This window comes from Oncorhynchus mykiss, chromosome 11 (assembly GCF_013265735.2).
Source record: "Oncorhynchus mykiss isolate Arlee chromosome 11, USDA_OmykA_1.1, whole genome shotgun sequence".
Lineage (NCBI taxonomy): Eukaryota > Metazoa > Chordata > Actinopteri > Salmoniformes > Salmonidae > Oncorhynchus > Oncorhynchus mykiss.
In genome coordinates this window covers 15570818-15595701 of record NC_048575.1, presented here as the reverse complement: position 1 = coordinate 15595701, position 24884 = coordinate 15570818, and the positions used below count along the sequence as shown (strand labels likewise).

Sequence of the window (24884 nt, the reverse complement as noted above, 5' to 3'; positions counted from 1 at the left end):
TCATGCTAGGACGTTCTGTGTGTGCATAAGAGTCCGTGGACATACACTATGCGCTGTGTGGAGGGTGCAGTGCAACGATGTGTTCGCCTGTCCCTGTAAATGCAAAAGGCGCATCTGTGACGCATTGCTTTTTTTTTCGGGGACAAAGGTGCATTGAATAGCAACATTATGCTGCACAACCATATAGGCCTAGAAAGCACATATCTGGTGTCCGCCTGTCTGGGCTCCGCGTGACTTTAACAGATGATGGCCTTCCCGCAAGGGGCTTAGAATAAGATCAATTAAATAGTCACGTGCCCTGTAAGTCATTGAAGGTGTTAAGCTCTCCCACAGTGCCGCCGAACTAATTTACGTGCTCAGAAAAAAAAAGTAATATTCTGACAGTATGCACCCTGTACCATTTACAACTCTCCCAGAGAAAATAAAGAAATTAATTGGAAAAATACATAGGCATTTATGTCTAGGCTAGCCTACATAGACTATTACGCGCAAAGGATGGGTGCGAGCACTGTTTATAGTGAGGCCATGGCAACTCGGTCCCGCTCACCTGCAATAACCTCCATTTACCCGGCTTTACTGTCATATCTGCAGCATCATTAATACATCATACAAAGCATTGGAAATTGGTTCAGTTGAAGCGCAGCGCCCCCATCCCGAGTATGTCTGTGCCAATACAAGAATAGCCCTGTTGTTTGTACTGACTGTATATGACAGGCGTAATAAGCAGCTGCACCGCCACCCGTGCCGCAGTCCTGGGCTCAACAAGGCTATCCCAATCCTATAACCCCACTAATATAACACGCATAGGCCTATAGAATTGGACCGATTGTGCCATTAGAACCAAGTCCTCACTGCAATGTTTATGTCACTGCCAGTTCGATCCCTATAGCTACAAATGGAGCTGTACTAGCCTGTACTATAAGCTACTGTACTATAGGCTACATGCCTCCGCCCCTCTTGTCATGCTTACCTCCCTCGCTGTGGATCTTCTTCGATCGCCGGTTGAAGTACATCCTGATCTTGAGCCGGGGGTCTGTATTGGCCTGGAAGAGGGCGGCCGGGGCGCTGGCATGCCGGTGGCTCACGTACAAAGCGGGGGAATGCGGGCCCGGGACAAGGCTGCGTTCGCTGGGAGATGAATCATGTTCGATCGTTGGACGAGGGACGGCGATGGGTCGGCTCAGCAGTGACGAGAGCGTGCATAGGGGTGAGACGTGTTTGTGCGTGCGCGCGTCCTCGGCCAAGATCACAAAAAGCCTGATCCGTTGCATAAGTAGGATCCTCGCGTGAATCTCGTTCCTTCATCCTGATTCACTTTGCTTCAATTGGACATTCATGTAGCTGAGTGTGTGCCCTAAGTTAAGTCTAATATCACGTCAAGCATAAGAATAGCCTAACTCAGTCAGTAAACCTAGTCGGGCCATAGACGCAGAAAGGCCAACACTTCAAGAGGTAGGCTAAATAGATAACTACTAGGGAATATGGCTATTAGCACTTCGGAACTTTAACCATTTCACATGTGCATCTTTGATCATAACCTCACTGTCCTACTTAGTGTAAGGTTCATCTAATTGCATAGGCCTGAGTAACTTCTAGCCTACTGAGCGAAAGAGCCATTTAAATCAAATTAAAGTAAAAACCCAGACTTGTCATGATATGATAGGAGGTACAGTTGTTCACACCACTGGGAGAGAATGTCATTGGAGATGTGGGACAAGACAGTGGTCCCGTGGGAGGAACAAAGTCCCCAGTGGGAAGCAAATAAAGAGCTCACAAATTAACTCCAGGCATAACAAAGCTGTATTTAATTCCCTTGTTAAGGAGCAGAAGAAACCCCTTGTGTTTATTTATATTACATAGTAACAGAATACATATTCATCTTAACTGTTTTTTAAAATCTCATCACATAACACATTCAATATTTCAAAGTTTGTTTCTCATTAAATAGGAACAGAATAAATATTCATTTCTGAATTTCGGTGGCCACAGACCCTCTCTTTCTTAAATGGACATTCAGGCGACTGACTGATGCTTCTCCAGAACCATATTAGACATTCTGTTTTATCACTTCCTTCAGCGCTAACACACACTTCAGTACAGAAAGAGCATTGTTTCCTATATCACATCCCTGTCTAATGAGTCTGCTTGGAACAAAGTTAGTATGAAAATGACATTAAACCCCCCTGCCCTTCATGGACACCAATACCACTGGTCTCCAGTCCTCACCATGTCATACTGTAGTTGTGAACACTGCCTCTGGTGGTAACAGGGTGATACGGCCTGCAGGGAAAGCCAATTGAGATCTAAGCCAGGCTAATGGAGGAAGACACTGATCTGAAAGGATTGGATAGATGTAGAAAATGGATTGAGAGGAGGCTCCACCATTTTGCTTTCACCTAGTCATTCCTTTCAGGTTTGGAGGAAGGAAACTATTACTTAGGTGATAGAAATCAGGCCATGACAGGCACGTTCTCCCAAAGCAGGGGCTTTAAACACAGACATTAGAGCAGGGGTGTTAAACTCATTCCACGGAGGGCCGAGTGTCTGCAGGATTTTGGTTTTCCTTTCAATTAGACAGACCTAGACAACAAGGGTGAGGGGAGTTCCTTACCAATTAATGACCGTAATTCATCCATCAAGTACAATGGTGGAGCAAAAACCCACAGACACTCTGCCCTCCGTGGAATGAGTTTGACACGTGTGAGTTAGAGTAGGGGATGATGATTGAGGAGTTTAGGAGTCTGGGGATCTCCCAACAGATGAATTATTCATCAATGCCCAGGAGTAAACAAGAGAACAGCACTATAAAGTTTAAACATTTAACAACGCAAAACGGTCCTTCCATTCCTCCTTCATGTTATTGCATTATTTGCCTGTCTCCCTAACAGACGAGTCCAACTACAAGTGCTTGCTGCTAAATTACCTCACACACTTTTTTGCTTAAGATGTTTCTTTCTGACTTGTGTTACTAATAGTGTCAAAGGCTGAAACTAATTTGAAGAACTATTGGACATCCACCGTGGATCTATGGGGTTCGATGGCTAGGTTTAAAGAGCTGGAACAGGTAGGCAGACATCAACAACATCCTAGGGACCACTGGCCAAGTAAAATGTAATTAAAAAGGTCAAATAGAACCACAATAGCCTTTGTCCAAACACATACACATGATAGAGGACACTTTAAAAAGGGTTGTTGGAGCTTTAAATTGAAGGATTCCAATATTAGCTCTAACTTAATGTTTTCCGCTTAAATGCAACGAGGATGACTCTTCCCAACCCCAAAACACAGGCGGCGGTAGTGACATATTTACACATCGTCAACCAAATCAAATCTACAGAAGCGACTGACTGATTGCTGTAGTCCATTTTGTGACATCACAGCGTATCAGGTGAAAGAGTTTGAGACTGATCAGCAGCGGCTAGCTTTAGTAGCTCTTTAAGCTAAGTGCTATCTGTAAATGTGGACCTCAGAAGCATCGTGACAGAGGCCGAAGAGAAACAAGACAAGAAAATACATTTAAAAAAAACAAAGGTGCTGAAAATAAGTCTAAAAAAAATAACACTTTAATTCTCTGCATTAGCCACCCCCCACCCCTTTGGGTTCTACCATTTCAGAGTGAACACAATTAATATTTCAATGGTAAATTAAAACATTAAAGCGCTATGTACATGTACCGTCCTCTCTGCTCGGGCATGCTCAGTTCGGCCAGCAGGGGGCGAGGTGGAGCCGGTGGTGTTCTGGGGTCAGGGGATTCAAGGGGTCAGGGCAGGGTCAGTCCTGGTGAGCAGGGAGGATGGGCTGCCTGCAGATGGGGCAGGTGTTGTTCTCAGAGAGCCAGCGGTCGATGCAGTGGATGTGGAACTCATGGGCACAGGGCAGGCGGCGCAGCTTGTTCCCTTGGGCATAGTCGTTGATACAGACACTGCAGGCGCGCCCAGCTTCCCCCTCCAGGCTGGCCTGGCCGTAGGTGCGCGTGGCTAGTATGTCAATCTGCTCTTTGGTCAGGCCGCGCGGGTGCTCCTCGTCCTCCTCGTCGTTGAGCAGGAAGAAGTGGGCCAGCCGCAGGATGGGCAGCGTGCCGTTCTCTACCAGGTTGTTTGTGTCCCTGCTCATCGGCCGACCGTCGTCGGGGGTTGGGATTCCACTGTTGTCACTCCCACCTAACCTCCCATGCAGTCCTTCCTCCTCATCACCCCCCCCCTCTCTCTCCGTGTCTGTCTCTCCTGCCTGGCCTCCCGCCACAGTTCCACTCTCATTACTGTGGCTATGGTAGGTCTGTGTGGTGTTGGTGTTAGCATTGGGTCCTGCAGGGTCCTGGTGACCGGGAGTACCCTCGGTGGTCTCAGCGTCAGCCTCCGTCTCCATGAGGGAGCTGAGCTCCCCGAAGCCGGTCATGATCTGTCTGAGGATGGAGCGCAGGGCGGTGGAGCTGGGCTCCCCCAATCCAGTCTCACTGATCCTCCTCAGAGGGATCCGGATGGTGCTGACGTAGGTCCGGATCCCGGCCCGCTCCGAGCGGGAGATTGTGCGCCGGAAGCCCCCGCTGTCGCTCTCGAAGGTGACAGTGTTCTCGGCGGCGCGGGCCCGGGAACGGGTTCGGCTGGCGATGCTGTCCCGGTCCCGGTTCTCTCCCGGTCGGATGCGTCGCACCTGCAGATCCAGCATGATGGTGGGGTGGCGCCGCACCCCCCCTGCACCCCCCGACCCGGCCGAGTGTGCCTCTCCCTCCTGCTCACCTGCCTCTGGGCCAGTCTCTGCTAGTACAGCCGGCTCTGACACGGCCTCACCGGTCTCCATGGAGACAGAAGCAGTTCTGTTTCCGAGCTCAGCAGTGTGGCCATTATTAGAGACACCATTTCCATTCCCACCACTAGGAGGCAAGGTAGCCGAGTTAGGGGCGGGGTTTCTCTGAAGAGGGGAGCGGCTGCGTCTCCTAGACGACCGGGAGGTAGTCCCACCTCCTGCTGCAGCCCTGCGGGTCCGGCCGCGAGATCGAGTCCTGCTGCTACGAGGCTCACGCCCCACAGACGCCACCTGGGGGCCAGACTGGGGCGGTACACGGGGGAAGTCCAGGGTAGGAACCCCCTCATCCTGCCCCTCCCCTGGGGAGGAAGCTCTGCTTGGGGGTTGGAGCTGTGGAGGGCTTATTTGATCCTGAAGGATAAGGGGGGTGATGGGGACTGGGGGTGGTGGGAGGTTGAGGGCTGCTGTACCGCTTAGAGCAGTAGGGGGGGGCAGGGGTGTGATGAGGGGTGCGGGAGTCAGAGGGATGGTGGTACTACTGCGTGTACGGCGGATCTGAGCCCTCCTGCCCTGGGTGGCTCGAGGTAAGGGATAGGGGGAGGGCCGGGCAGGGGTGTAGGGGGCAGTGCGTATGGAGGCTGAGGAGGCTGTGGATGGAGGGGGGACAGGAGACAGCTCTGAGGGGTCGGGGGCATCACTGTGCTCCCCTGGCTCTGGCTGCTCATGGTTGATGTTGATCTCCAGGCTGAAGCGGAACTCTCCACTGTTGGGGTTGGTGCGGCTGACCGCGCGCCACGTCTGGTTGCCGCTCTGGCCACTGCGCGTGGCGTTCCCTGTGCGTCGGAAGGTGTTCAGCCACTCCAGCAGTGAGTCGCCGTTAGACGTCTCTGCTCCCGGCTCAGCAGTAGCTATACAGACAGCAGCTCGTTACTGAACTGAGTCAGTTGTAATTATCTAGTAATAGTTTGATCAATAATAAATCAAATGAACTGAGTGAGTATACAGCAGCAATTAGGCCATGAACCTTTTGAGACCCTTAACAATCTGTCAGTTTAGGTTATACAGACCCTTTAGCATTAATTTCCCACAGTAAGCCCATAGAACCACGACCACCGCTATAGCTCTTTATTCCTACCTGCCCCTCCCTCGCTCTCCTCCCCCTCAACGCTGCTCCCCTCCTCCTCTCCGGCCTCAGTGTTCTGTGGGAGTGGTTCAGGGCGGGGCTGAGATGATACACGCTCCTTTGCCCCGTCCAGGCGCTGCCGTAGCTCCTCCGCTGTCACCTCACCTGGGGAACAACATGTCCCCTTTTAGGTCAAGATGGAGGACTTATATGCTTGATTGTCCAGATTCATTTTCAGCCCTTAGTAGCCAACATGAAGCCATTACATTATAAAATGTGATAGTTTTATTACACAACGTGTGTAGGCCTATATTAGGGTGCATTAGCAGGTTTCAGTCTATTGGGTTGGGACAGGGCTGCAGTCCTATGGTTATTGTTTCTCCATGGCATTAATTAGCGCCACTAATTGGATAAGGCAGGGATGGGCAACTCCAGTCCTCAGGGGCCGGAGTGGTCACACCTTTCCTCCATCTCTAGAAAACACAGCTGATTAAACTAATTTAATTTTAAATTGAAGATCATGATTAGTTGATTATTAGAGTCAGGTGTGCTGGAGGGGCAAAAGTGTGAGACCAATCAGGACACTGAAGGACTGGAGTTGCCTATCCCGTGGTTGTCCTGGTACAAATTAGCCAGTTATTTAAAAACAATGAGGAAAACCAGCAGACATTGCTGCCCTGGAGCTATGCAACCCTGCGTTAGGGGTTCTAGTGAAGTTAGGTGTACTAGGTTCCTCTCACCAGGTGTGCCCAGTAGGTTGCTATCTCTCATAAGGCGGTACTCTTCCTCACTCAGCTCGTTGATGAAGTGATAGTACGCCTCCTCCCTTCGAAGACGCTCTGCCTGACGCCGCCGCTCGTCTCGCCCGCTAGGAGGGTCCATCACCATGGAATCCGCTGTGGCACACAGAGGGCGGTAGGTGGGGTGTCAAATGTGGAACACCTGGCTGGAACTTACCTGGGTACTGCTTTAGTAATACATCCATCATTCAATCATTAAGTTGAGATCACGGATATTTTGATTCTATACAACTGTCAAACATGGATGAGAACGAGACTTTACAGACCTTCCAATTCCCTGGGGAAAAACCTCAGGTCAGTTTTTTTTTAACGATCAATGCAATTGTGACATTACCACATCAGACGCCTTCACATAAACCATGTCAAAACAACACTATCCATTCTGCTGTGGGATGAGACATGGCCAGTAAGAGGTCGGCTGAGACATTGCTCTGCGTAATTGCGGACTATTCTTTGGGTGCTGAAAGTCGTTTTTATCAACTTCATTTTATGTGACTGAGCTCTACTCCGCCCGCACTAGTCGCTGATCAACTACTTAGTAAATCGGCTACAAAAATCAAACCTGAGATCCGACATCTAGCAGGCTAACCTTCTTAGATTCAGAAACCTCCACAACAGCATCGATGGCACACCAATAGACCGCAATGAATATTCAGTTGGCAACAATCATGCCATTTAGAGAAATATTCCAGCCTCTACAAAACATGCCATGTTGGAGAACACAGGAGAAAGGACCAAAAAACTGACGCTAGTGTCATCCTACTAGCTACCAATCACCGACGCAGGAACGATCACACAGCCACGTCGGAGGAGGGACATGACAAAGAATAGTCGGGCTCCATGTAAGTTCACTATGTAGAGGACAAAAAAATCGTCCCCTAACCATTGCAACAGAAATATATAAGCGTCTCCAACTAATAAAAATCTTCACACCTATACGCCGGTTTCACATTGCCTTTCAAAGCGGCGAGCTGTCATTTTGAATGCGCAACGCATTTGTTAGTTGTCGCCAGCTAGCTATCTGGTGAAAGGTTTCGCCAACAAATAAGACAATTATTTTAACGAGTAACACACGAACTGAGTGTATACAATACTCAACCTAAACATAGTTTTTTAGCTCGAGAATATGGAGTTGACAACAAAATGTAGAGGTATTTTTGTACCTGACACAGCAGCTGTAATATCGACGCGTTTGCTTCCCTCTCCGCTCTAATTACAATGTAGCCAAGATGGGACCAACTGTGCTACACTTCTCACTGTTCGATCAAAGACCAGCAGTGTCATATTAGTTCCTACCTTACGAAACGGCACGACTACATTATTAAAAGGTGCCGATTATAACAGATAATTGTTGTGTCAAAATCAATCTATTCATTTGTGTTTAATTGTGAAGAGGACTGTTTTCAATTTGAAACAGGTTCTTTTTCACAAATGTATTTTACATTACCACGCAGTTGATCATTTTCTCCAAGCAGTCTGAAGGTAAATATATGAATAGATAGCAATGACATTCCCCCCCCGTTTTTCAATGTCCGTGCGCATATCTTGACTCCTCTTTATGCCTTTTTATTAGACGCCAGAATTATCTAATTTTGGATATCCAACATCAGATTATGATTAAGGAGTGGCATAATTGTCATGAAATGTGTAGAGGAAACACTTGAACTGGCTTCAGAGATGCCAGCACCAAAGTTCTGATCATAAAACGTGATGATTTTGTGTGAATAGTACAATTTGTATCCCCTTCACGTTACAAAGAGTTAAAATCCACGTGGTGTTCTAAACATATAGCCCGTCCATTTCTGTGCAATAACGACATTTTACGACAGTGCCGTGCGTGGGTTTTCAGTTCTCCAGAGTGATACCGGCTGGAGAAACGCAGTAGCAAGATAATACAAGAGAACGGGGAAGCTAGTTTTACTGCCCATACCTGGCCCGTCGTCGCCGATAAGAAACCTGCGTCTTCTCTGGTAAACATAAACCTAGCCGTTAAATGTGGAAATAGGGCTGAGGAGAGAGCGACGCGAAGGAAGGCAACAACAAATTCTAACTGGGGTTGTGAAGTAAGTTGCCTCCCAAGCGGCGCTTTAAAAGGAAGCAGAAGATAATTGACCTAAACCACAGAGAGAATGGACTACGATTTCAAAGTGATGCTGACCGGAGAGAGAGAACGTGTCGAGGACCTGTTTGAATACGAGGGATGCAAAGTGGGAAGAGGCACCTACGGTCATGTATACAAAGCAAAGAGAAAAGATGGGTGAGTTGATAATGAGAGCCAGTAAGGCCCTCAGGTCCACTAGTCTCCCAATAAAACAACTCGGTTTGTCTTGGTTGCACTTGTTTTCAAGGCCCCCTCTCCGTTACACCTATTTGTAACTCGTAGTACGAGGAACATTTTAAAGAACCAACTGAATAAACTCAGTACGTCATAGCACTTGGAGAACAGGGGCTCGAGTTCCATGACAAAGCTGATTTGAGCAGTGACATCAGTGGCCCAGCACTTTATTTTATTGAACCTTTATTTAACCAGACAAGTCAGTTAAGAACAAGTTCGTATTTGCAATAACGGCCCTCTAAAAAGCCTCCTACGGGGGCTGGGATTAACAATACAATTAAAATAAAACACGATAAGAGAGACCTAAAACAACATAGCATGGTAGCAACACATGACAGCAACATGGTAGCAGCACAAAACATGGTACAAACATTATTGGGCACAGACAACAGCACAAAAGGCAAAGAAGGTAGAGAACAATGCATCACGCGTCGCAGCCACAACTTTCAGTAACTAACAGCTGTGCAATGTTAGCTAAATCCACCAGCTAACCTTGCTGTATTGTAGTTAGTATGCTAGTATAATGCATTTCAAATCCGGTATAGTTTTAAAATGACGCCTGCGCTCGCAGATGAAACGGAACAGAGCGGGGGATGTTGTAACAACATTGTATGTGGGGTATTGCAGTCATCAAGCAAGTCTAGCTCCAAACAGAATAACGAGGATATTTTTGTATCAAATTATGCCGTATCATTTTTTTGCATTTCGAGATATAATATTTTCGCAGTAATATGAACAAACTGAGAGAAGTAGGCCAGCCTTTGTGTGATAGCCTATTACAGACGCAGCCAAGCAAGTCAGGGGCAGGTGCAGTCGCGCGCAGGGAATGTTTGGTTTGGCGGGTTTGAGGTGTCTGGATCGGTCTGGCTACACAATACATAATAATGGATTTACAGAAAGCAGTTTTATCACCGTGTGCTTTACATTGTATGGCACTTTACAAGCACTTTACATTGTATGGAGGAATCTCACCCCCTCTAATAATAGAAGGAAAGTGTTTCAAATCTCAAAAGGAGGGACATTAAATGTATACAGGTATTCTGCATGGATTAACACAGTGAAGAGGCCCCCTTCATATAGATGAGATGGACATGATAATAAAAGTGATCCTTCTATTGGCCATGTTACTCTCTTTACTATCATGTCTTTTCTCCCTAGTATGTAGTGTGGAATAGAAAACTATGCTGTAGGGTGTGCTGTAGGGATGCATAGATGTGACATTTTTGGCCGATACTGATATCTGATATTTTACATTTTAGTGTCCTTTTTTTAAGCATTCTAGTACAGTTAAATAGTTAACACACACGGACATAGCGGTCTAAGGCACTGCATCTCAGTGCAAGAGGTGTCACTACAGTCCCTGGTTCGAATCCAGGCTGTATCACATCCGGCCGTGATTGAGAGTCCCATAGGGCAGCACACAATTGGCCCAGCGTTGGCCGTGGTAGGCAGTCATTGTAAATAAGAATTTGTTCTTAACTTACTTGCCTAGTTAAATAAAGGTTATACACACACCATACCACACTGACCAAAAAGTTATTTTGTTGGCATTTACGTATGCCCCCATTACCTGTAAAACATAATCAAACCTATTTTATTCACTTACTTGCTGTGCTGTTTCGTTGTTAATTTGTTCAGTCGTTTCATTCTCAAACAGGATTTCATCACACATGTCAAGCAGTGAAGTTTCAGCTCTGTCTGTCTGTGGCCTCTCTTCCTCGGTGCGCACTGTCACTTTGTCCGTTTCCATCTTGTCCAGCTGTCTCTGTAACATTTCACGTAAACCCTGTTTCTTGTCTGCATCGAAGTAGCGGTCCTTGTTCCTAGCATCGAGCATGGTGGCGACACGGTAAAGAGGCTCAGAGAGAATACCACCGAATCACTTGTTCACAGCCTCGAGTACTTTTGTAAAGTTAACTCCACGGTCTGTCTGCAGTTTTGTTGAGCAGGCGTTTCAGTGCCATGACAGAGGGTTAGCTTATTTCTCCAGTCAGTTGTTCAAATGGTGCTAAGTGTGTTCATGTTATCAAATGCCATTGAAATGGCGGCAGCGGTATGAGAACCAGCACATTCTTGAGCATGCAATACGGCTCTCCTCAGTACGAAATCCTTGTTGACCCACTGTGCTGTCAGACTCCGCATGCTCATGGGGCTGCCGTCGCTGATCCAAATGTCAGTCGTGAAGCTAATAGCAGTGACGCCCATATCAAGTAGTATAATGAATTCCATTATCTTGGCGTTAATGGATTTCGCCTTTGTTGTCTCGCTGAAATGTTCTTAGTCTTTCAAATGACTGCTCAACTTGAACTTGTTTAATTGTTAGAAGTGTGCGCTTAGTATTTTTCTGCTTTTGTTCTGTATAGCGCAGTTTTTTTCGTGGCGTCATTACGTCATCTACCTATGTTATACGTACGCACGTCAGCTTTGACATCGGTTTTGCACATCAACGTTAAGCTAGACCGCAGGCCGATGCCGGCGTTTTTAGATAATATCGTCCTATTCCGATATCGTGCATCCATACTATGCTATTGTCTCATGACCAAGTAAAAGGGTTATTTCTGTTGATAGAAGTGTTTTACTGTGGTCTAATTATTTGAGGCTGCAGAATGTTATGATTGACGGTCTCTGTCTGCCAATAATAAGTGAGATGATGGGTGTTAGTTTTCCCTACAGCCTATTAACCTTGGAGCTTATGCAATCTCACCAATTCTCAGGCCGTTATTTCAAAATGGAGTAAAAGCACTGTAAAACTTGCAAACAATGTTATTCTATACATGTCTCGATTACGTTTTCTCTTCAACCAAAGATGTTTTGAATTTTTTTTTAAATAGGCTAGACTAATTTATGTAGACCAATGCTGAGAACCATTGTAATGCAATTCATAGCCTAAATAGTAATGTCCAATAAATTATTAAAAATACTAGAATATATGGGTTTTGAGCAATCCCCAAATTAGTTTGTTTTTCTATTCTGGTTTAATTACCTTAGGCTCTTAATTGCATAGACCTATTGCATAGACCTAGTTTGACACAACATTTTTTTATTGCATTGAACGTTTTAGCCTAAACATGTTAGTGTCTGGCTGAGACAAAAACCACTGCAGATGTATCCAAGAATGTAGACCATATCATTGCCATTTCAGCCAGGCAATGTTGTTTATTCCAGTTTTCCCATTGTCTTAAGTGTATTGTTCTTTTCTTGCTCCCTTCATAAATTATTACCAGTGAAAGGACTGGTTAGGTTTATGCTATTACAATAAAGGTATTTTATACAGAGGCCATGAAGGAAAATAGCTAATTTCAGACTGCAGACACCCTGTCCTTCCCTTTCTGTCCCAATACAGCCATAACCTAGACTGGTGGTCTGGTCCAGTCCTCCTGGCCCCATCCTAGTCTGGTGGTCTGGTCCAGTCCTCCTGGCCCCATCCTAGCCTGGTGGTCTGGTCCAGTCCTCCTGGCCCCATCCTAGCCTGGAGGTCTAGTCCAGTCCTCCTGGCCCCATCCTAGCCTGGTGGTCTGGTCCAGTCCTCCTGGCCCCATCCTAGTCTGGTGGTCTAGTCCAGTCCTCCTGGCCCCATCCTAGTCAGGTGGTCTAGTCCAGTCCTCCTGGCCCCATCCTAGCCTGGTGGTCTAGTCCAGTCCTCCTGGCCCCATCCTAGACTGGTGGTCTGGTCCAGTCCTCCTGGCCCCATCCTAGTCTGGTGGTCTGGTACAGTCCTCCTGGCCCCATCCTAGTCTGGTGGTCTGGTCCAGTCCTCCTGGCCCCATCCTAGTCTGGTGGTCTGGTACAGTCCTCGTTGGCCCCATCCTAGTCTGGTAGTCTGGTCCAGTCCTCCTCACCCCATCCTAGTCTGGTGGTCTGGTCCAGTCCTCCTGGCCCCATCCTAGACTGGTGGTCTGGTCCAGTCCTCCTGGCCCCATCCTAGTCTGGTCCAGTCCTCCTCACCCCATCCTAGTCTGGTGGTCTGGTCCAGTCCTCCTGGCCCCATCCTAGTCTGGTGGTCTGGTCCAGTCCTCCTGGCCCCATCCTAGTAGTCTGGTGGTCTGGTCCTCCTGGCCCCATCCTAGACTGGTGGTCTGGTCCAGTCCTCCTGGCTCCATCCTAGTCTGGTGGTCTGGTCCAGTCCTCCTGGCTCCATCCTAGTCTGGTGGTCTGGTCCAGTCCTCCTGGCCCCATCCTAGTCTGGTGGTCTGGTCCAGTCCTCCTGGCCCCATCCTAGTCTGGTGGTCTGGTCCAGTCCTCCTGGCCCCATCCTAGTCTGGTGGTCTGGTCCAGTCCTCCTGGCCCCATCCTAGTCTGGTGGTCTGGTCCAGTCCTCCTGGCCCCATCCTAGTCAGGTGGTCTGGTCCAGTCCTCCTGGCCCCATCCTAGCCTGGTGGTCTAGTCCAGTCCTCCTGGCCCCATCCTAGACTGGTGGTCTGGTCCAGTCCTCCTGGCTCCATCCTAGTCTGGTGGTCTGGTCCAGTCCTCCTGGCCCCATCCTAGTCTGGTGGTCTGGTCCAGTCCTCCTGGCCCCATCCTAGCCTGGTGGTCTAGTCCAGTCCTCCTGGCCCCATCCTAGTCTGGTGGTCTGGTCCAGTCCTCCTGGCTCCATCCTAGTCTGGTGGTCTGGTCCAGTCCTCCTGGCCCCATCCTAGTCTGGTGGTCTGGTCCAGTCCTCCTGGCCCCATCCTAGTCTGGTGGTCTGGTCCAGTCCTCCTGGCCCCATCCTAGTGTGGTCCAGTCCTCCTGGCCCCATCCTAGTCTGGTGGTCTGGTCCAGTCCTCCTGGCCCCATCCTGGTCTGGTGGTCTGGTCCAGTCCTCCTGGCCCCATCCTGGTCTGGTCCAGTCCTCCTGGCCCCATCCTAGTCTGGTCCAGTCCTCCTGGCCCCATCCTAGTCTGGTGGTCTGGTCCAGTCCTCCTGGCCCCATCCAAGACTGGTGGTCTGGTCCAGTCCTCCTGGCCCCATCCTAGTCTGGTGGTCTGTCCAGTCCTCCTGGCCCCATCCTAGTCTGGTGGTCTGGTCCAGTCCTCCTGGCCCCATCCTAGTCGGGTGGTCTGGTCCAGTCTTCCTGGCCCCATCCTAGTCGGGTGGTCTGGTCCAGTCCTCCTGGCCCCATCCTAGTCGGGTGGTCTGGTCCAGTCCTCCTCACCCCATCCTAGACTGGTGGTCTGGTCCAGTCCTCCTGGCCACATCCTAGACTGGTGGTCTGGTCCAGTCCTCCTGGCCCCATCCTAGACTGGTGGTCTGGTCCAGTCCTCCTGGCCCCATCCTAGACTGGTGGTCTGGTCCAGTCCTCCTGGCCCCATCCTAGACTGGTGGTCTGGTCCAGTCCTCCTGGCCCCATCCTAGCCTGGAGGTCTAGTCCAGTCCTCCTGGCCCCATCCTAGCCTGGTGGTCTGGTCCAGTCCTCCTGGCCCCATCCTAGTCTGGTGGTCTAGTCTAGTCCACCCTCCTGGTCCAGTCTTCCTGGCCCCATCCTAGTAGTCTGGTGGTCTGGTCCTCCTGGCCCCATCCTAGTAGTCTGGTGGTCTGGTCCTCCTGGCCCCATCCTAGTAGTCTGGTGGTCTGGTCCTCCTGGCCCCATCCTAGTAGTCTGGTGGTCTGGTCCTCCTGGCCCCATCCTGGCTCCATCCTAGTAGTCTGGTCCTCCTGGCCCCATCCTAGTAGTCTGGTGGTCTGATCCTCCTGGCCCCATCCTGGCTCCATCCTAGTAGTCTGGTCCTCCTGGCCCCATCCTGGCCCCATCCTAGTCTGGTGGTCTAGTCCAGTCCTCCTGGCCCCATCCTAGTCCAACCCCATCCAATCCAGTCTAAACTCATCAAGTGGAGTCCAGATCATCCATGTTTTGTTTAATCCAGCCCAGATCCTTTACTGTAACTGGACCCTCAGGACACAAATCAGACCCACCAAGCAGCGGGTCTAAAACATGGCCAGACTGACTGGTGGTTGCAACCGTGTTTTAACCAGCCCTAAGTGTGCAAAGATGTTTGTGTTTATTGTAGGAGATTGCTGTTTACGAGCCTCTCATGCCCTCATTTGTTCTACTGGAGTTGAAACATGGCCCGAGGAGGCACAAAGAGCAGTTTATGAGATGATTTGGGCCGGATGGAGGGGTGGGGTTTGTACTAGTGAGGGGCTAACCTAACTTTGTGTGTCCCTTGCCAGCTGCCATAGTATGTTTCCCCTCTACTGTATGGGGGTGAGCTTGATTATATGACATAAATCTGGAGAAAATTTAAGCATTTTGCCCTCTCAGCCACTCATGTACCACCAACTGCCAGCTGGCCTCTGTGTCTCAGTGTAGCAAGGCCCCATGGGAACTGTAGTGAACTTTGGTTGATGCTGTATATTTTTCTGTCTTCAGGAAGGATGATAAGGACTACGCCCTCAAGCAGATTGAAGGCACTGGCATCTCCATGTCGGCCTGCAGAGAGATTGCGGTAAGTGTGTTGTTTAGTTCAAGAGCAGACATCCCATAATGTCTGTGTGAATGAATGTTTCTTCTTCTAGTTACTGCGGGAGCTGAAGCATCCTAATGTGATCTCACTGCAGAAGGTGTTCCTGTCACACGCAGACCGCAAAGTCTGGCTGCTCTTCGACTATGCTGAGCATGATCTCTGGGTAATACACACACACACACACACACCGGTTTGGGGACGAACGGATTAAAAACCAATTGTAATCAGTAACGTTACCAGTAATAGTAATCAGATTAAATACTTTTGAAAAATGAAATGATTCATTCTAGGATTACTTTTAAAATGTTTGCGTGAAAAAAAAATCATTGACACCTTTCTGTTTTCTCAATGGCATTTAAATCAGCATTGAACAAATTGTCAAATTTAAGGTCCTGCCTGAGAGAGTCTGACCACAAGTCCGAGACCACTATGATGACACATCAAATGCACTTGATGGATTGTGGGAAAAGAGCAGGAATAGGCTTTTGTTGGCTACAGTCCAAGCTATGTCTTCCAATGGTACGACTGCTGTCGACATCCAAAGATTATCCAACTTGAATAAAAGCTTGGCGGTAAGGGCCATACAGATATCATTAGTGTTGATATCTACATAGAGCAATGATGTGAATCACACTGCTGCTCTCTCATTTAGCTGTTTGCGCCTCATGTATTGTGATTGTTGTGGATGGCTGTTCACAAATGTATATGTGTATTATTTTTTTTACCCAATAATGGTTGAATTGAAGAATAAGCTGTCTATCAATCTGTTTTTGCAACCAGTGAACAGCCAGTGAAAATATGCAACAGCTGCTTTGTGCTTATGGGGGAAAAAGTTAGAGGGAGTTCCTCCCTTCTAAACTACTCTGTGGTGTTGTGCTCCATACTGTCAAAAACGAGTTTACTTTAAGAAGACCACGAGTGGGGCTTTTATTGCTCAATCTCATTTGTGCTGATAAAAAAAAACACGCCTAACAGACACAATTTTGATAGACTTAAACCTCTGCAAATTATATAGATATCAGCATTTCAATGAGAGCAGCATTTTTTTTCAGCTCGACGCAATGAGCCCAATCAGTCCTCCATGACAACAAAATCATAAACAACAAAGTAAGCTAATAAGTTGTTAGTTTTTGGGTTATGCTCAGGTAAAACCATTTGGATAATCTATAATTATAAGTCTTATTGTTGAAGATCAAGGTTTATTACATTATTTGGAATGACTGGAAACTGACACTTTTTATTTTTTATGTAAAGATTAAGCCTAATCATATTATCTGTAGTAGAAAGCAATGGGTTAGAAGAAGCCTACATAACCAACCCATAAAGTAAAATGCAACGTCCATTTATGGCCAGCTATGTAATCTCTAACATTGTTTTATCCTGCAATGGATGTCGTTCAGTTGGCAATATTCATTTTTGTCTCCTTCTAATGCCTCTAAGGGGAAAGTAATCTAAAAGTAACGGAATGATTTGCATGAACACTCACAGATTTTGTATCTGATACACCCATCCACACTATAAACACACACACACACACGTGCACATTTGTTTTTACATTTACACACTTGTTTAAATCCATTGACCCAGACATTGACAACACACAATAATGATGCTCCCTCTCTCCACAGCACATCATAAAATTCCACAGGGCGTCCAAGGCTAATAAGAAGCCCCTGCAACTGCCCAGGGGGATGGTCAAGTCCCTGCTCTACCAGATCCTGGACGGCATCCATTACTTACACGCCAACTGGGTCCTACACAGAGACCTGGTGAGGGACAGGGGAGAGGGTGGTGAGGGACCTGGTGAGGGACCTGGTGAGGGACCTGGTGAGGGACCTGGTGAGGGACCTGGTGAGGGACCTGGTGAGGGACCTGGTGAGGGACCTGGTGAGGGACCTGGTGAGGGACCTGGTGAGGGACCTGGTGTTAGACAGGGGAGCGACCTGGTGAGAGGACAGGGGAGAGGGTAGGGAGGAGAAGGTAGGGAGGCAAGGAAGGCGAGTGCATCCTTTTCCTGCATGCTAACTGGGGCCTACACAGAGACCTGGGCCTTTTCTCAATTGGATTTGCTCAACTCCTGCGTCCTCTCTCCTCCGTCTCTCGCCTCCTTTTGAAAAATGTCAAAGGTAATTGACAGGTGGCGAGCAGAGGGAACGTGAACGAAAATGTGCCTGTATTAAATTAGATTCTCTCCATTTGTGCTTCATCAGGCAAATTACCTTTACAGGTGTGGAATCCCAAAATAAATGTAAAGTGATAATAAATGTTGCCTGTCCTGCAAGACATTTTTATAGATAAAAGGATAAGTAGCATATACATTTTAAATGTTTGCCTGCTCTTCTCCTCGTAAGCAAAAACTGCTTCGGGGGGGGGGTCAAATATAAAAACTCTTCTGTGAATGACTGGTGGGATACACATGCCTATCGTCGATGAAAGGAGGCTATCGAAGAGGAGAGGACACTCCTCCATTCACCTAACTAATTGACACTCTCCTCAACCACTTATCAGTTTCCGGGTCACGGAGGACAGACTTTTGCCCAAATGAGAAAGGCCTTTGTGTGAGAGAGAGGGGGAGTGTGGGGGGAGAGTGGGCATCCACTAACTGCTTCCTACAGAGACCTGATGAAAGTGTGGGATGAGGAAGGGGGAATAGGGGAGCAAAGGGGGGGAAATGGAGGGATGCAGGAAATGGAACAGTGGCTGAGCACTGTATAGTTGACCTGGTGGAGGAAATGGAGGTGCCTGGCATGCTTCTCTCTGCGATGTGAGTTTCATTGTTACGCCACCAGAGGGTAGCATTGACACTACCTGAACCATTCATATGTTATTCAGCATAACGCGGCCAAACTAATCTTAATTCCTCTCGTTTGTGTATCAGTGTGGGTATTAGGATAATGGAAGTAAATATTTGGGTGATATTAACTGTTAATCTGTTTTTCCCCAGAAACCTGCAAACATCCTAGTGATGGGGGAGGGGCCGGAGAGGGGTCGAGTAAAGATTGGTACGATGGAGGTTGTTTTGGTTTTTTCAGCATAATGCTTTGTCTACATAGACTGGCTATAGTTTATTCACTGGTCATTACACACTATTTGAGCGTTATACTACATTATCATATTATTATGTGGATTATTTATTTATTGTGTGTTGCTGTACAGCGGACATGGGCTTTGCCCGCCTCTTTAACTCACCACTGAAGCCTTTAGCAGATCTGGACCCTGTGGTGGTCACCTTCTGGTACAGGGCACCAGAGCTACTGCTAGGTGCCAGGCACTACACCAAAGCCATCGGTGAGAACGACCACGGGGTGGGTGGGTGGGTGGGTGTGCTGTGTACCAAGAGCTGAACTTCTGAGCTATTCTTCCACCATCCTAGGATAATTACTGTTGTGTGTGTGTGTGTGTGTGTGTGCATATTTGTGCGAGCATGTTCAAGTGGGTGTGTGGGCGTGGTTTAGAACACACTGTGATATCCAGGGCTCTGTCATATTGTCATATCCAGGGCTCTGTCATATTGTCATATCCAGGGCTCTGTCACACGGTCATATTTTACAAGGAGCACATGTGCTCCTAAATTGAAAAATGTAGGAGCACAAAGAAATTTAGGTGCAGATTGAGAAATATTCGATGTATTGATGAATTGCCAGCAATTACTAAATACAATTATTTTCCCCTAGGCACTGGTGGCTAAAATAAAAATATTTTGGGTCATATGAAACCAAATTGGTAGCACTGTAGAGCCCTGATATCTCTAATCCTCCCTGTGCATCTGTCAGACATTTGGGCGATTGGCTGCATCTTTGCCGAGCTGTTGACGTCTGAGCCCATCTTCCACTGTCGCCAAGAGGACATCAAGACCAGTAACCCCTACCACCACGACCAGCTGGACCGCATCTTCAACGTCATGGGCTTCCCCGCTGGTGAGAGAGCTGGGCTGGGGCAGGGCCTTTCCTCCTTTAGATCCACCACACACAGGCCACAAAATCAGCATGTAGAGGCTGAGAATACTTAAAAACTGGCTCTGGATTAAGAGGGTTGTCCATGAGTGCTGGGGACTCATAACTTATCAGGACATGCCTATGTGCATTGAAATGGTCGCTCGTACAGTATGTGTTAAATTATTAACCTTCCATCTGAATTCTCAATAGTATGTAGTACTATTAGTACACAGCATGTCGTTTTTAGAAAGTGGTCGGCAAGACAGATTTTGGACATTTTTGACGTGTGTATTATGAACCTGCCTGGCAAATAGGGATATATATAATAATACTGAAGAACAAGAGTGTAATTAAACCATGACTAGGCACAGTTCTATTCTGGCCTGGCTTGTATGAGCCCAAAGCAATCTGTCTGTCCTGTACAAGCACTCACTGACAGTCTGAGGATGTAATCCTCAGAGAAGCACTCACTGACACAGTCTGATGATGTAATCCTCAGAGAAGGACTGGGAAGACATCAAGAAGATGCCGGAGCACTCCACTCTGATGAAAGACTTCAGGAGGAACACGTGAGTGGCTTTCTGCCAGCTCTGAACAAGATCATTTGTATCATTGTAATAATAGATTTGTCTTCTCATCCAAACTGAAGTGACGTGGTCTGGTATACAAACTGAAATATGTTCGTATATCACAGGTATACAAACTGAAATATGTTCGTATACAAACTGAAATATGTTCGTATATCACAGGTATACAAACTGAAATATGTTCGTATACAAACTGAAATATGTTCGTATATCACAGGTATACAAACTGAAATATGTTCGTATATCACAGGTATACAAACTGCAGCCTTATAAAATACATGGAGAAACACAAAGTCAAACCAGACAGCAAAGCATTCCACTTGGTGAGTTGAAATGAGTTTTCTCAGTCTAACATTGCCTGAACGTTGTTGTTACATAGCATTCTTCAGTCTGACGTTGTATAAACGTTCCCTCTGTTTTATTCATGCTCTAACGTTTGTGTGTGTAGCTCCAGAAGCTGCTGACTATGGACCCGATCCGCAGGATCACATCTGAGCAGGCCATGCAGGACCCTTACTTCCTGGAGGAACCACTGCCCACCTCAGAGTGAGTCAGGACTCTAATAGAACTTTAGAACATATTTATTACAACATCTGTAACACATGTACAGTGCATTCTGGAAAGTAATCAAACCCATTTTTCCACATTTGTTACATTACAGCCTTATTCTAAAATATATATTTTTAAATTTGCCTCCTCAATCTACATGCAGTACCCCATAATGACAAAGCAAAAACAGGTTTTTAGACATTTTCACATTTACACAAGTATTCATACCCTTTACTCAGTACCTTGTTGAAGCACATTTGGCAGCAATTACAGCCTCAAGTTTTTGTGGGTAACACACTACAAGCTTGGTACACCTGTATTTGGGGAGTTTCTCTCATTCTTCTCTGCAGATCCTCTCAAGCTCTGTCAGGTTGGATGGAGAGCGTTGATGTACAGCTATTTTCAGGTCTCTCCAGAGACGGTTTAAGCCCGGGCTCTGGCTGGGCCACTCAAGGACATTCAGAGACTTGAGTCTTGGCTGTGTGCTTACGATCGTTGTCCTGTTGGAAAGTGAACTTTCACAACAGTCTGTGGTCCTGAGAGCTCTGGAGCAGGTTTTCATCAAGGATCTCTCTGTACTTTGCTCTGTTCATCTCTCCCTCGATCCTGACTGGTCTCCCAGTCCCTGCCGCTGAAAAACATCTCAACAGCTTGATGCTGCCACCACCATGCTTCACCATAGGGATGAAGCCAGGTTTCCTCCAGACGTGACGCTTGGCATTCAGGCCAAAGAGTTCAATCTTGGTATCAAATCAAAGTTTATATGTCACGTGCGCCGAATACAACAGGTGTAGACTTTACAGTGAAATGCTTACTTACAAGCCCTAACCAACAGTGCTATTTTTATGTAAAAAATTGGTATTAGGTGAACAATAGAAAAGTAAATAAATAAAACGGTGAATATAACAGTAACGAGGCTATATATAGGCACCAGTTAGTCAGGCTAATTGAGGTAAAATGTACATGTAGGTATAGTTAAAGTGACGATGCATAGATGATAAAACAGAGTAGCAACAGTGTAAAAGGAGGGGGGGGGGCACAATGTAAATAGTCCTGGTAGCTATTTGATTTCCTGTTCTGGAGTCTTATAGCTTGGGGGTAAAAGCTGTTGAAAAACCTTTTAGACTTGGTGCTCTGTTACCGCTTGCCGTGTGGTAGCAGTGATGCAACCAGTCAGGATGCTCTTGATGTTGCAGCTGTAGAACCTTTTGAGGATCTCAGGACCCATGCCAAATCTTTTCAGTCTCCTGAGGGGGAATAGTCTTTGTCATGCCCTCTTTACAACTGTCTTGGTGTGTTTGGACCATTCTAGTTTGTTGGTGATGTGGACACCGAGGAACTTGAAGGTCTCAACCTGCTCCACTACAGCGCCATCGATGACAATGGGGGCGTGCTCGGTCCTCCTTTTCCTGTAGTCCTCAATCATCTCCTTTTGTCTTGATTACGTTGAGGGAGAGGTTGTTGTCCTGGCACCACACGGCCAGATCCCTGACCACCTCCCTATAGGCTGTCGTGGCAGATGTGTTGTTACCTACCCTCACCATCTGTGGGCAGCCCGTCAAGAAGTCCAGGATCCAGTTGCAGAGGGAGGTGTGTAGTCCCAGGATCCTTTGCTTAGTGATGAGCTTTGAGGGCACTTTAGTGTTGAATGCTGAGATGTAGTCAATGAACAGCATTCTCACGTAGGTGTTCCTTTTGTCCAGGTGGGAAAGGGCAGTGTTGAGTGCAATAGAGATTGCTGCATCTGTGGATCTGTTTGGGTGGTATGCATATTGGAGTGGGTCTAGGATTTCTGGGATAATGTTGTTGATGTGAGCTATGACCAGCCTTTCAAAGCACTTCATGGCTACAGACGTGAGCGCTACAGGTCAGTAGTTGCCTGAGACTAGCCGCCCTAACAGCTGATGGAACTGAGGAGTATTTCTGTCTGTAATTATGGCCTTTTTGTGGAGAAACTCATTCTGATTGGCTGGGCCTGGCTTCAAGTGGGTGGACCTATGCCCTCCCAGGCCCACCCATGGCAGCGTCCCTGCCCAGTCATGTGAAATCCATAGATTAGGGCCTAATTAATTTTTCAATCGACTGATTTACTTTGAACTGTAACTCAGTAAAATCATTGAAATAGTTGAGTTTTATATTTTTGTTCAGTGTATATATTAAAACAACTAAAACATTATTACTACATGTAATACAACAAAACCCCTTACTACATATATTGCATTATAACAAATGTATTACATGTCTGGAGTGATGTGGTCCTATACCCTGTAAGATAAGTGGTGTGTTTGTCTCAGTGTGTTTGCAGGCTGCCAGATCCCATACCCCAAGAGGGAGTTCCTGACAGAGGAGGAACCAGAGGATAAGGCAGAGAAAGTCAGAAATGTGTGTGCCTCTTAGCTTTACATTTGGGTCAAAAATATATGTTATATTTATACGTGTATTTTTTTATCGACAGAGTAAAGGTTTAAAGGGAGCATTTTGAGTGTATTTCCAGTGTGTGGTTGATGAAGCCTTGGGTGTCTTTTAATATTCCAGAAGAACCAGCAGCAGGGGAACAACCACACCAACGGGGCGGGACATACTGGTAACCCTGACAACAGCCACGCACAGGGCCCTCCCCTAAAGAAGGTGCGAGTGGTCCCGCCCGTCACTACCTCAAGTGGCCTCATTATGACCTCAGACTACCAGGTAGGGGTAGTCTCACATACGTACATACATACATACAAACAAAGCAGCTACTATATAACATAGCAATACTATATACTCATCAAAATCATGCTATCCCACCAAATCATAACTAATCAGACTATTTACAATTTGGTATCTTATCTCTCTCTCAGCGCTCCAATCCACATGCTGCCTACCAGAACCCCGGACCAAGCACATCACTGCCCCAAAACAGCATTGGATACTCCTCTACCTCCCAGCAGCCCCCGCAGTACTCACACCAGACCCACCGCTACTGACCCCTGACCCAGCCCTCGCCTGGCCCACTAGGGAGAATGTACTGAGGGAGGTGGGTGTGTCCATGGCAATACCTGCCCCTCCCCCCACATTTAACCCACCGGTCCACCCTCACTGCAGTAGTCCGTTAGCCCAGTATGAAATACAATGAGCCCATCCTGAAAATTACAACTTCAACCATGAGCAACACATGGAGACTAAACCACAAAACTAGATGGAGAAGAACGGATGCTGTCAGTTGGTTCTTCCCTTGTTCCTTACGCTCTTCGTCGCTGTGTCTATGAGCATTATAAAGTTAACCTTCAGAACTGGTACTTAACAAAAGCCACAACATGACAAGCAAACAAAAGGTGGCTTCATTTGCAGTAAAGGCCACCCAGGGTGTTACCCACTCCCTCCTTTCCTTCTCACCACCTCCACCAAAGCTCTCCCCCTTTCCAGCCAGATCCCCTCTTCCTGTTGAAGCGTCGATCAGACTAAAGCTGCTATGTGACTGCCAGCATCGACAGAGTACATGCCCCTCTGTCCTCCTGTCGGTCTTTCTTCTTGTCTGTCTGTCCTCCCTTCCGAGGGCGTCTTTGCTGGGGACCGAACTGAGCTGCTGACAGGAGCATGCTGGGAGTTTATGGGCCCCATCCACAGCTCTTGTTGGGGGTGTAATTGAGACAAAAACAAAGGAAAAAAAATGACAAAAGAAAAAATACTTGATATTAGTAGTTTCTAATTGAATCTGTTTTCCTTGGTTTTCACTGACTGTTTAAAAAAAGCACGTGGCGAAGCAGCTTCCGTTGGCCTGAGAGAGCAGCTGTTTTTATCGCTGTGGGCAAAACCTTAGAACTTCATCATTACAAAACCAACCAATCGTGTGGAGGACGGCATATGGAACATGTATTGTATTTAAATATTTTACATGAAGCAAGTATACTGACAATAAAAAGTGGAAATGTTAACATTGGAGTTGGGGGTTTCTCTTCTTTGTCTCTGTGTTAGCCTGGAAAATGGAAAAATAACGTTTGTTCTCTTCCAGGAATAGAACAGTGTCTTCAATAATGGAACAATCCCAGTCCATCCTACTTTTTCTCTCCGAGGTCTGTCTTTACTCGTTCACTGCCCTCGTTTACTGCCCTCTCTATCTCTGTCTTACTTTCTCACATTCACACTCTCACTCTAGTCTGCACCCTTTGCCCTCATCAGTCATCTGTCAGTTACTAAAGCTGCTAGAATGGAACCAGTCTAGCGCTATCATTAAACCAGATACCGCCAAGTTTAATTTGCTCCCCAAAACACCTTTAAAAACACCCTAAACCTTTGTTATTAGGCCATTTCAAACTAGGCTAGGTCAAGTCCTCATCCCCAAAATATGTTTATTTCAAGCCTTTAACGTTAACCCTGTGTGGGGACTGGA

The 24884-nt window shown here is 47.1% G+C and overlaps 3 protein-coding genes across 15 annotated transcripts in view; 1 reads left to right on the top strand and 2 right to left on the bottom strand.

Moving 5' to 3' along the window:
• atp8a2 (ATPase phospholipid transporting 8A2) overlaps nt 1–1286 on the bottom strand; it is a 64522-nt gene extending 63236 nt beyond the window's left edge. For 5 of the 7 annotated variants that reach the window (XM_036935001.1, XM_036935002.1, XM_036935003.1 and 2 more), the window contains exon 1: nt 971–1286. In XM_036935001.1, coding sequence (XP_036790896.1) covers nt 971–1271 — 301 coding nt within the window. In that variant the 5' untranslated portion in view covers nt 1272–1286. The remainder of the gene's footprint in view (nt 1–970) is intronic. The other 2 variants (XM_036935006.1, XM_036935007.1) reach the window with 1 other exon arrangement.
• Nucleotides 1287–1801: 515 nt separating this feature from the next.
• On the bottom strand, nt 1802–8418 carry rnf6 (ring finger protein (C3H2C3 type) 6). Of its 6 annotated transcripts, none has more exons than XM_036934995.1 (4): nt 8114–8418; nt 6658–6762; nt 5879–6031; nt 1802–5651 (listed from the first exon to the last, which is right to left on the bottom strand). In XM_036934995.1, the coding sequence occupies exons 1-4, from the start codon at nt 8175–8177 to the stop codon at nt 3772–3774; spliced, it is 2202 nt and encodes a 733-aa protein (XP_036790890.1). In that variant the 5' UTR covers nt 8178–8418; the 3' UTR covers nt 1802–3771. The 6 variants fall into 6 exon arrangements, with proteins under 6 accessions (XP_036790890.1, XP_036790889.1, XP_036790893.1 ...); XM_036934994.1 differs by having other exon boundaries at nt 6607–6762; nt 8114–8411; XM_036934998.1 differs by lacking the exon at nt 8114–8418 and adding an exon at nt 7830–8020.
• Nucleotides 6649–24429, top strand: cdk8 (cyclin-dependent kinase 8). Of its 2 annotated transcripts, none has more exons than XM_036934999.1 (13): nt 6649–6781; nt 15351–15426; nt 15497–15607; nt 17073–17213; nt 18389–18446; nt 18601–18732; nt 19218–19361; nt 19879–19948; nt 20217–20289; nt 20415–20512; nt 22810–22897; nt 23051–23203; nt 23356–24429. In XM_036934999.1, exons 1-13 carry the CDS (start codon nt 6753–6755, stop codon nt 23479–23481), a joined length of 1299 nt encoding a protein of 432 aa, XP_036790894.1. In that variant the 5' UTR covers nt 6649–6752; the 3' UTR covers nt 23482–24429. The 2 variants fall into 2 exon arrangements, with proteins under 2 accessions (XP_036790894.1, XP_021475970.1); XM_021620295.2 differs by lacking the exon at nt 6649–6781 and adding an exon at nt 8486–8923.
• The last annotated feature ends 455 nt before the right edge of the window (nt 24430–24884 follow it).

Excerpts from the sequence above, each read along its gene's own strand:
- rnf6 (XM_036934994.1), bottom strand. The coding sequence starts at position 8,177 with ATGTCATTGCTATCTATTCATATATTTACCTTCAGACTGCTTGGAGAA. Across the intron at positions 6,763-8,113 it reads AGAAAATGATCAACTGCGTG|CGGATTCCATGGTGATGGAC; the intron begins GTAATGTAAAAT and ends TGTGTGCCACAG. Across the intron at positions 5,652-5,878 it reads GGAGAGCGAGGGAGGGGCAG|CTACTGCTGAGCCGGGAGCA; the intron begins GTAGGAATAAAG and ends CTGTCTGTATAG.
- cdk8 (XM_021620295.2), top strand. The coding sequence starts at position 8,796 with ATGGACTACGATTTCAAAGTGATGCTGACCGGAGAGAGAGAACGTGTC. Across the intron at positions 18,447-18,600 it reads GAGGGGTCGAGTAAAGATTG|CGGACATGGGCTTTGCCCGC; the intron begins GTACGATGGAGG and ends GTTGCTGTACAG. Across the intron at positions 18,733-19,217 it reads GCACTACACCAAAGCCATCG|ACATTTGGGCGATTGGCTGC; the intron begins GTGAGAACGACC and ends TGCATCTGTCAG.